This window comes from Urocitellus parryii, chromosome 6, assembly GCF_045843805.1.
Source record: "Urocitellus parryii isolate mUroPar1 chromosome 6, mUroPar1.hap1, whole genome shotgun sequence".
Classification (NCBI taxonomy): Eukaryota; Metazoa; Chordata; class Mammalia; order Rodentia; family Sciuridae; genus Urocitellus; species Urocitellus parryii.
In genome coordinates, this window is record NC_135536.1 from 171,050,667 (window position 1) to 171,061,931 (window position 11,265).

The window sequence follows — 11,265 nt, forward strand, 5'->3', positions numbered from 1 at the left end:
TATCACTGAGCCACATTCTCAACCTTGGTGATTTAAAAAAATCTTGCCTAAATGTTTCCTACTTTTGTGATAACTTCCCAATAATTAACATCATGAGTGTTTTAATTTATTTTATTTTACTTATTTATTTAGTGATTCTGGGGATTGACCCCAAGGGCACACCACCACTGAACTAGATCCCTGGCCCTTTTTACAAGGTCTTGCTAAATTGCTGAGGTTGGCCTCCAACTTGCTGTCCTCTTGTCTCAGCCTTCGAAGTTGCTGGAATTATAGGAATGCATCACCCCCTCCCGCCGCTGGCTCTCCTATAACTTGTTTTTTTTTAATTTGTTTTGTACCAGGAATTGCCTTTTTTTGTTATTTGTTTTTTTGGAACTGGGGATGGAACCCAGGGTTTTGCGAATGTGAGGCAAACGCTTTGCTGCTGAGCTACATCGCAGCCCTGTACCAAGGATTGAAGGCGGGGGGGGGGGGGGGGGGGGGGCCTCTCAACCACCGAGCCCATCGCTAACCCTTTTTAAAAATTTTAGAGACAGATCTCGCTAAATTGCTTAGCGACCTTGCTAAATTGCTGGCGCTGGCTTTGAATTCGCAATCCTCTTGTCTCACCCTTCCACGTGTGAGCCACCACGCCGGGCTGTATAACCCATTTTAAACTATAGAAATTAAAGCCTGTGCGAAGTGTCCAGCCCTTGCGCCGACCCGGGGAGGGCGGAGCCTAACGTGGGAAACGGGAGAGCCTTATGGGCAGTGGGCGGGGCCTGGGTGATACGGGCCTCATCGTGGCCGCGCTGGTTCTGCTGGGAGGTCGTCGTCATGGTGGCGCCCGTGGTGTATCTGGTGGCAGCGGCTCTGCTTGTCGGCCTTATACTCTTCCTCACTCGCAGTCGTGGCAGAGCGGTAGCAGGTAGGAGGTGCCGCCGCTCCAGGATCGGTGGGGCACGGTTCTCGGGCCTTCTCAGCCTCGGTAGGCCGTTGCCTACGGCTGATGCGCATGCGCCGGCCTGCTTGTGAGGAACCCGGGCGCGGGCAAGCGAGTAGACGGGAACCACCGAGCCTCCTTGATAGGGAACTGCGTGGCCTCGCCCCTACACTTTTCTCCCAAACCTGAGAGCCTCGCCCCTTGGCACTCTAGTCCTCCACACCCAGGGGGCTTTGGACCAGTTCCCATTGCGCCCATAGGGAGGCCACAGTGTTTCCCATCTCTCAAACTGGCTCCCTTTTGGGTGCTAGGGAGGGGACTTCTGGGTGTTTTCTGCCTACCCGGAGCTGAAGGGAGCTGGAGGTGGCTCTAGAAAACTCTCTGAAGCCCTCTCCTTCCCCGCCAAGGAGAGCAGCCGTGCTGCCTTGGCCTTCCGTCTGCCATGCTCTGCACACTGACCAGGCCATATGGTTGGCCAGGACACAGAACAGATAAGTTGTCAGTTCCCTTCCCCGCATCTCTTGTCAACATAGGAATTTGTATATGTGTCTCTTCCCTCCTCCCCGAACCCACCAGCTACTTGAGAGCACTTGGGTGCTCCAAGTTCAGGGGAGAGAGAATCTGAGGTATGGCACATATCCAACAGATTTTCCAGGGAGGGGAGACTCAGCCTCTACCTGAAAAATGTAGAGGCTGAGTCTGGGGTGTCAGAGATGGTGAGAAATGACACACACCAACTTTGGAATGGAAGTTATCTCAGGGGAGGGAATGGGGTGGAATTAACCAGCAGAGTTTGTACTGTATCTGTGACATTATTAAGGGGAGGTGGAAGACCAGATCTTTTATTTATTTATTTATTATTATTTTTTTTTACCAAATCTTTTATTTAAATAAATTGTGTTGTATTTTTTTTCCTTCAGACCTGCAGTTTATAATTATTTTAAATAACTATTTTAAAAATAAAATCACAAGGGGCTGGGGTTGTGGCTCAGCAGGAGAGCGTTCCTCTTGCACACGTGAGACCCTGGGTTCTATCCTCAGCACCACATAAAAAAAAATAAATGAGTGAAATAAAGGTATTGTGTCCAACTACAACTAAAAAATAAATATTAAAAAAATAAAATCATGATAGGTGGTGTTAAAAAATAATTGAAGTCCTGAAATGGGCATTTGATGAAATCAGGGTGGGATTCTCCCAACAGGCTTGCAGGAGAGGTGGAGCCCTGAGGGGAGAGAAGTATCAACATCGGGCATGAGGGAAGGCTTGAGCTTACCGTATTGGACCAAGGCGTGGGCCCAGTTGTAAAGGCCTTGGTAATCAGACTGTGAAGTTGGGGCTTTGTGCAATAGGCAGTGAGAGTCTGGGAGGAGGTTGAACAGAGGAGGGTGAGGCGTCTAGGATACTGCTCCCTGGGCTATCAAGGGGGCTGAGCTGCTCCAACTGTCCTGGTTCCTCTCTTCCTGAAGCTGGTCCAGAGTCACTGCACAATGAAGAGGATCCAATAATAGCAGACCAGGTGGCCCAGTCTCGGCCTCTGCAGCCTGAGGAACAGAGGGCTGGAGGCAGGCCCCGGCGCAGGAGGGACCTGGGCAGCCGCCTGCAGGCCCAGCGTCGAGCCCAAAGGATAGCCTGGACAGAAGTGGATGAGAATGAGAAGGAAGATGTTATCCCAGGTGAGAGGGGCCCAGCTTGGTAGTGAAGAAGGCTGGATTGATGATGGGGTAAGTGGGAGAGTGGAGTGTGAAGCCACAGTGTAAGAGAGACATGGGGTAGAGGAATGGACACTTAGGACCCAGACTTTGGTTCTGGTCTCTAACTGGTCCCTAACTATTCTATTTGATTAACCTCCTCTTCCTTCATCTTGGCTCTCAGTATCTATACACAGGAGGTCAGGGGCCTTTAGACTGACCCTGAAAGTTCCATAATCCATCTATTATATCCCAGTGCCCTTCCTGGAGTGCAGTTACCTGTAACCCCAGAAGAAGGGTTTGGGAATAGAAGCATTCTCTTGACATAGAGGTGTCCATATCCCTGGTGCCAGGAGATCAGAGCCTTTAGGATTGTAGGAAAGAATGCATCTTCTCTAGTACTTAAGTGCTGATTTGAGCCTGAAGAAGGGATATCAGGGCCTTTCCTTGAAACTGGGGCATTTGGGACTTTTGCCTTGAATCCTTGAGGTTAGCCCTTTGGACTCAAAAAAGGTCCTCTGTTGTGTCATCCCTCTTGTCTCAGATACCCATACTGCTCATAAAAAAGCATCTCTTTAACTTTAAACTGGCTCTTGGGTAGTCAGTGGGGTGGGACTGAATGTTTACCTTGGTTCTATTAGGACAAAGGGATAATCCTGGCCAGGGTCTAAGCCCTGAATGCTTAATAATTCTTGACTAGAATGAGAGGATTTTAGATTTGAGACTGGGATAAATTTCCCCACAGGGCTGTCCTTTCCTGGAGGTGGCACCAGGATAGAAACCAAGGTCCTCTGCAATCTCATCACCACCTGTGATCCTCAGACACCCAGATATTGGCATCTCCCTTTTACATGTGTACATTATCTAAAGTCTCATCCTTACAGATGCTCCCACCTGCAGCATAACGTGTGTGTGCACACATGATTTTATGGTAGATGCCTCAGTATGGCAGAGCTGGACTAGTAACATTCATAGGTGGGTGGAAGGGGTTTATTCATGAGGAGAGTGACAAGGGGTAGGATGAATTCCCTCTAGCTAGGACCTGAACTATCTTCCTCTAACCATACCCAGCCCAGGAGGAAGAAGACATTGAGAAGCCAGTGGAAACTCATCTGACAGGGAAAATTGGAGCCAAGAAACTACGGAAGTTAGAGGAGAAACAAGCTCGAAAAGCCCAGCGTGAGGCAAGCAGGAGGGATGGGGTGTAGCTCTGGGAAATGGAAAAGGGCCACTTTTCCCCATGGCAGACTCTACCCTTGGGCTTCTTTTACATTGGACTGCTGAATACTGCTCTGTCTCCTGCAGAAATAAAAAAGAACTGTGCCTTTTGGTCTTTGCCCTGGCCCAAGTACTACCTTCCCCGACCTGTCTGGAAGTGGGGCAAACTGTATGGGGTGCCCCATGAAGGTTTTGTCTTTAGGCAGAGGAGGCTGAACGTGAAGAGCGGAAACGCCTAGAGTCCCAACGTGAGGCTGAGTGGAAGAAGGAGGAGGAGCGGCTTCGCTTGGAGGAGGAACAGAAGGTGAGACTGAGACTGATCCTGTCCTTTGACCCCTGACCAGCCAGCTGTGCTTCCTATGCAACTCCCTAGCACCTCTATCCTAGAAGAAGGGCTGTGGACCAGGCACATGGGCATACCCTGATTTATTTTGTTCCTGGCCTCTAAATGTGGGAAGATGTTGCTAAAAAGCAGAGCTTGACTTGGGATTTTGTTTGTTTGGTGTTTTTTTTTTTTTTTTTTTTTTTTTTGGTAGTGGGAATTGAAACCTGGAGAACTTAACCACTGAGTTACATCTCCAGCCCTTTTAAAAATATTTTATTTAGAAAGAGTGTCTCATTGAGTTGCTTAGGGCCTTGCTAAATTGCTGAGGCTAGTTTTGAATTTGCAATCCTCCTACCTCAGCCTCCCAAGCCAACTGGGATTACAGGCATGCCTTACTATGCCCAGTTTTTGTTTCTTTGTTTTTTGGTTTTTTGTATTGGAGGTGGAACCCAGGGGCATTCTACCACTGAGCTTCATCCACAGTTCTTTTTTATTTCAAGACAGAATCTCACTAAGCTGCTAAAGGTCTTGCTAAATTTCTGAGACTGGCCTCAAACTTGCAATTTTCCTGCAAAAACTTCCCAAGTTGCTGGGATAACAGGCGAATGCCACTGTGCCTGGCCCGAGACGAGGATTCTTATTTATATAATTTATAGAGTATGCCTGGAACATTTGAGAAACATTGAGGTAGTCAGAGTGGCTGGAATATAGTAAGCACAGAGGAGGGGGGAAGGGTCAGAGGAAATGGGGCAACTTACCAACACCCTGTCTCAAAATAAAAAGGAATGGAGGTGTAACTCAGTGGTTGAGCACCCCTGGGTTCAATCCCCAGTGTCACAGAAACAAAACAAATCAAAAAAGAATTGTGTTCAGCCTCCAAGGGTAGGGAGTTACGCTTTACCTGCCTGAAAGGAGTACCCCTCAGGAATTATGTAGAAGTACTTTTATTTATTTATTTTTTTGCTGTGCTGGGGATTAAACTCAAGGCCTTGCACATGCTAGGTAAGTACTCTACCATTGAGCTACATCCCCAGTCCTTTTGTTTGTTTTTTAGCACTTTCTTTCTGTTGCTGCAAGGTGCTCTAGGCTCATCATCTTATATATTATTATTTGCCCTGGCTTTAGCTTCATGTTTTTTTTTTTTTTTTTTTTTTAACTTTTTTTGTGGTGCTGGGGATTGAATACATGGCCATGAAAATGTTAGGTAATCATTCTTCCACTGAGCTATATCCCCATTCCTTTTCATTTTTTATTTTGAGATAGGCTCTTACAAAGTCCAGTTTGTTCTCAACCTTGTTATCCTTCTACCTTGCCCCTCCCCCAAATATCTGGGATTACAGGCATGAACCCTATACTTGGTTTTAGCTTCATATTTTAAAAACACTTTTCTGTGGGCTCTGTTTTCTGAGTTTGGGTTGTATTGGGAAGAGGCTATTGCACTAGGTGGTGACAGTAACATGGATGTATTGAAGAATTCTGTGGAAGTTAGAGAAAGAAGTGGTAGATGGCACCTCATTTCTGACCAGGGCAGCTGGCCAGGTAGTTGTGTGATTCACCAGCGAGAGACCTAGCAGGAAGACCAGATGTGGCAAGTAGATCACAGGGTGGGTTTGGTACCTGTGAGATGGCCCAGGTGGTATGTCATTGAGCAGTTATATATTTGGGAGGAGAGATTTGATTGGGAGTACAAATGTGACAGTCACTGGTGAGGAAATGGTTGTCAATGCTGGGCCTGGGTGAGGAAGCCCAGGCAGAATAAAGGGTAGAGCAGGGGCTGGGCTGAATGATGAAGGAGGCAAGAATGAATGTCTAGGGAGCAGGAGAAAATCCAGGCAAGGGTGGGGGTGTGGAAATTGAGTGAAGAAAGAGGGGATAGTTGGCTATTCCCATTGCCATTGAGGGATTTGTGAGATGGAAGTCAGAGGTGAGACAACAGCAGGAGGTGTTTCAGTGGAGCTTGGTACATAAAAACCAGATTGGAGGGGCTGGGGATGTGGCTCAAGCGGTAGCGTGCTCGCCTGGCATGCGTGCGGCCCGGGTTCGATCCTCAGCACCACATACAAAAAAAAAAAAAAAAAGAAGATGTTGTGTCTGCCGAAAACTAAAAAATAAATATTAAAAAAATAAATTAAAAAAAAAAAAAACAGATTGGAGTGGGCTGGCTGGTGCATGGGTGGTTCGGAAATGGAGCCTGATATTTGTTCATGAAGTTTGGACATGACTGTAGGGAAGATTAGATTGTGGGAGGGTTTTCAAGAGATTTTTACTAAGTAGATCTCCTGAGTAAGGAGGGTACCATTTGTCTGAATGGTAATGGACTAAGACAAGAGGGGTCCAGGTGGGGATCTTAAAGGAGCTCTGTCCCTGGGAAACTGCTGAGCTGTATGCCCTGGTGCCCTACTGGGGCATCAGGGACCAGAACAGGATAGGTGGGCACCTATCCCAAATACTTGACTCTTTCTCCTCTGTGTCCTCAGGAGGAGGAAGAGAGAAAGGCCCAGGAAGAACAGGCCCGGCGGGAGCATGAGGAGTACCTGAAACTGAAGGAAGCCTTTGTGGTGGAGGAGGAGGGTGTGGGTGAGACCATGACTGAGGAGCAGGTAAGCCCACCACCCCCTGAGAAGCCTGTTTCACAAGGGCAGCCTATGTGAGGCTCAGGGTTGACCACTTCATTGGCAAACACCTCCAATTGGGATATGAGAGGTTGGTGGGTGTGAGTGTTAATAGGCCTTTGCAGCAAGAGGCCATGTCCTCTGTGGAGAGTGATGCCCCCAGACTGTTCACCTGGGAGGATCTGCTGTTCATGCAGGGCAGTAATCGGGCAGGCACACAGATAGGCTGTAGGCAGGTAAGCAGAGAGTACACACACAGTGGGGGTCAGTCATGGACTTCTGTGACTCCACCCTGATTTTTCTATTCCTCTAGTCCCACAGCTTCCTGACAGAATTTATCAACTACATTAAGGTAAGAAGCCACAGAACAGTACAGGTGACACCCTGTCTCATGCATGTGCATGCACACCTTTTCAGACCTGAGCAGGGTTTGAGGATGACTTATTCAAGCTTATGCAGGAGTGGGCATGGGGCCCAGTGGGTCTGAACTATTGAGTCCTGGCTGGGGGAGTCCCTTCTCCTTGGACCCAGAAGAGGGAGAAGGACCTGTGTCTGTGTGGGAGGTGCAAACCTCTTATAGCTTCCTCACGCTGGAGTTTGACAGTTCCCCTGCACTTCAGACCCCACGCTTAGTGAGTCACTGTGTTTTCAAGTCTCTTCACGTGTGTTTTCTGCCAGTTCTGTCACACTGAGTTAAAACAAGCGTCCTCTGCCATGTGCTCCTGACTGGGAACTTGGGTCTTCCAAGGGAAACAGGATGACATTTCCCTTGTAACCTGGAGTAGGGTGGCATTGTGTCGATTCCATCTGCAGCCACCATGCAGTCCATCCTGATGCTGCTTCAGGTTGCATAAGCACATCCTGATCTGCTTTGCTGCTAAGCAACTTCTCTCCCACAAAGGATGTGGTGAGGGGAGAGGTTTTCAAGTGCAGCTCAGAGGTGCAGAGGCGGCTGAGGGAAGGAGTGCAGAGGGAGCGGGGGCGACAGTGGGGGTGGTACCAGGGGCTGCCAAGGAGCTAGGTCTTGCATAATCCTCCTCCATCGCTCCCAAAAGAGAGCAGGGTTTAGACACCTCCCAGCAGTGAGAGTCTGGGCTCATGGCCTATGGTCTGGGGTCTCTAGTAGGGAGAAATGCTGAGAGCTTGAAGCATTTTCCTTTGATGGAGCCCTTTCTCAAGCCTATCACCACTTGATCCAGGATTATTGCCCTGGACACATCTCTCCCACTGTCTTGCTACTATTAAGAACTTGTCTCCATCCACCCAGTGGGCAGCAACAGTCCTAAAATGCCTCCTCTTGGACCCTTTCCAGGTGAGTTTAGATGAGGGGATCAGCTTTAGTATCCCCCTCACCACTGTATAGACTAGAAGAAAGTCCCCAAGGCAATTCTGGTCATTGCTTTCAGTGCTTCCCTGGAGGTTCCATTCTTGGAGATTCTCTAAACTCTTCTGGAGCTTATGAGTTCTTAAGCCTACATTGGGTGATTCTCCTGAAGTTGCTGTCTTGCAGCAAGAAGGGGGACTTCCGAAATTCAGTCCACTCACCTTCCTCCTCACTTCAAGGGGTTGGGCTCATTAGACTTAGGATTTTAAAACCAGAGGAAGGTTTCTGCACATAGCATAGTTTATAGAGATTTAGGAATAGTTTGCTCTTGTTGTTCCATTCCACTTTCTGATCATGACTGGGTTTGTTTATTTTTTTTAAACATACTTTTAGCTCCAGCAGAACTTCAAGCCAGGTCTTTGAGGACCACATGGTATGATTTGTGGTCAAGTTCTGAGCTATCACCAAGAATCCAGTGCCTGTTCCCTGTTTTTTAGACAGAGGCCAGCTGACCAGGTCACCTTTTGCTTGCCCACTCCCTGGCCTTCCTGCTTGCACATACAGTTTGGCATTTCAAATAAGTCACATGCCATCTGCAATCAGGGAGGTTCACAGTGTCACTCCTCCCCCAGCTCATTTGCTTTGGAAGATTCACAGAAATGCAGGGGACCACCTTCTCTTCAGTCACATGTTCTCTCTGGGGGAGGCAGGGGCAGATGCATGTGTATACCCAGCTGTGGATTCTTGGCTGCACCCTGAAAACTAAGGTTTACTGAGGGTGTGTGGGCAGCACAAGGAACATGCCATGGAGCTGCACATGGAAAGCACTTGTCAGTGTTAGTGACAGTTATTTTGAGGGTGGGCTCCATGCCTCAAATGGTGTGAAGAAGATGGATGAGGATAAGTTCAGCATGCCAGAGTTGTGGGGGGATCCAGGGTGAGGGGGTAAGAGCAAAGATGAGGCAGGAATGAACCCCCACTGGGTCTACTGAGAGGTCCTGGCTCATTGGGGGTCTTTGTCTCCTCTTTCCTTATTCATGTACTTCCTTTCTCACCAGCTGGGCTGTGAGTCGAGGGTAGGAGCTGTGTTTTGTTTACCATTATTTCCCTGCATCCTTTCAGTGCCTCGTTAGGTCCTGAGCAAACGAAAGTATTGGTAACAGTTCTTAAAAATAGTGGCTGGCACAGTGGTGCACACCTGTAATCCCAGTTGCTTGGAAGGCTAAGACAGGAGGGTCTCCAGTTTGAGGCCAGCCTGGGCACTATAGCCAAACCCTGCTTCAAAAATTAAATTTAAAAAGGGCTGGGATGTAACTCAGTGGTGGAATACTTGCCTAGCATGTGTGTGGTCCTGGGTTCACTTCCTAGTACTATTAAAAAAGAGCTTTTTAGGGGCTGGGAATGTGCTTCAGTGGTAGAATATTCCCAGCAGTGTGGGAAAGGCACCATCAACAAAAATCCTTTTTGAAAACCTTAAATCAGAATGCAGACCTAAGAGGATATCTCCATGTTAGAAGGGATTTGCCCAAACTCATTCTCTCTCCCATTTTCTCCCTCCCCTGTAGCAATCCAAGGTTGTACTCTTGGAAGATTTGGCTTCCCAGGTGGGCCTACGGACTCAGGTAAGCTCTGGAAGGTCACCTGCTGTGTGGAGGCCATGGGGTCTGTGTGCAGCAGGGCACCTGCTGTCATAAGAATGGGAGAGTCCTGAGGCCCCCTCCAACCTGCCCCCAACCTAGAATGTAGAAGTCTTGGCACCACAGGAATCCTGCATTTCTACTAGATGAAAGAACAAGCAGAAAAGAAAAAAAAAAAATTCAAATCCCATCCCTCCACCAGCCCAAATCCAGTTACCTTGACAACTCTCTTGCAGACAGGCTGTTTTGTGGCCTAACATCTCCACTGCTCCCCTCCCACTGGAAGAGAGCCTCTGATGGTGGTCTTGCAGGACCCAGGACTAGAGCCTCTTCTCCTCATGGTCCCTCCAAAGGAGAAGCAGATTTATATGGGACAGCTATGAGAGTGAGGGAAGGAGGTTTGGCTGTAGCAGGAGGGAAAATGTGTTTTTTTCCTTGGGACAGTAGCATCTGTCTTTGTTCTCTTCATAGGACACTATCAACCGCATCCAGGACCTGCTGGCTGATGGGACTCTAACAGGTGAGAGGATTGAGATTCAGTCACTACAGACCCTGGCCTGGGGAGTATCTATCCACAGTGGGCTGTAGGGATTTGTTGTAGAAACAAGATGAGCATTCTGAGCAGTGGTGGGTGTTCAAAGAAGGGCACTGAATGGTTGGATGCAGTTACAAGGACATGTCGAGGCTTAGAGCTGGCTATGGAGTTATGAGGACAGGCAGCAAACCCTGATTTGACTCATCTAGCCAGGATTGGACATAATCAGAAAAGGTCAGGCAAGCAGGGGACCTGGAGGGCTCTTAGCTAGTTGTGAAGGAATGGGTGGATATTCTTAGATCAGATTGGGAGGTCCCAGGAGGACTCAGCTCCACAACCTGCATATCCTTACAGGTGTGATTGACGACCGGGGCAAGTTCATCTACATAACCCCAGAGGAACTGGCTGCTGTGGCCAACTTCATCCGACAGCGGGGCCGGGTGTCCATCACTGAGCTTGCCCAGGCCAGCAACTCCCTCATCGCCTGGGGCTAGGAGCCCCCACAACCCTGCCAGCCTGACCTCAGCTCTGCCTACTTGGACTCAGAGCTGGTGTGGCCTACCTGGCAGTACATCTTCATCTCTCCTCACCATCCTGAGGCAGTGATGGAGTGTGGCCAGGAAGTTGTAAATTAAAGGCCTGTGAGCACTGCTGAGCTTGGTGTGGCTTGGTGTGACAGAAGGCCTGGCCTGGGATCTCAGATGAGCTGGTGAAATTTAAGCCTCAGCAGATATCTGTGGGGGTTGAGGATGTAGCAGTGGTAGAATATTTCCTAGCATGTGCAAGGCCCAGGGTTTGATCCCCAGCACCACAAAATGTTGGGCTGGGAATGTGGCTTAGTGGTAGGATGCTTGCCTGGCTGAGGCCCTGGGTTCCATCCCTGGTTCTGAGAAAAAGAAAACTGAGAGGTGGTGAGAGTCCCTTGCAAGCTGGCAGAATTCCAATTCTTACCCATTTCTTCATAAAAAACTTACTGTGGTCAGGCACATGCCTGTAATCCCAG

General features: G+C 48.6%; 1 protein-coding gene across 1 annotated transcript; it reads left to right on the forward strand.

Moving 5' to 3' along the window:
• The first annotated feature begins 762 nt into the window (after positions 1-762).
• Positions 763-10,908, forward strand: Ddrgk1 (DDRGK domain containing 1). Its single transcript, XM_026409724.2, has 9 exons — positions 763-907; positions 2,390-2,596; positions 3,683-3,795; positions 4,032-4,133; positions 6,632-6,754; positions 7,080-7,118; positions 9,656-9,712; positions 10,199-10,247; positions 10,617-10,908. Exons 1-9 carry the CDS (start codon positions 817-819, stop codon positions 10,754-10,756), a joined length of 921 nt encoding a protein of 306 aa, XP_026265509.2. The 5' UTR covers positions 763-816; the 3' UTR covers positions 10,757-10,908.
• The last annotated feature ends 357 nt before the right edge of the window (positions 10,909-11,265 follow it).

What these genes read in the sequence shown, in the direction of transcription:
- Ddrgk1 (XM_026409724.2), top strand. Translation starts at nt 817, where the DNA reads ATGGTGGCGCCCGTGGTGTATCTGGTGGCAGCGGCTCTGCTTGTCGGC. An exon ending in CTCGAAAAGCCCAGCGTGAG is followed by an intron (nt 3,796 to 4,031) that starts GCAAGCAGGAGG and finishes TTTTGTCTTTAG; the next exon opens with GCAGAGGAGGCTGAACGTGA. An exon ending in AGGTGGGCCTACGGACTCAG is followed by an intron (nt 9,713 to 10,198) that starts GTAAGCTCTGGA and finishes TTCTCTTCATAG; the next exon opens with GACACTATCAACCGCATCCA.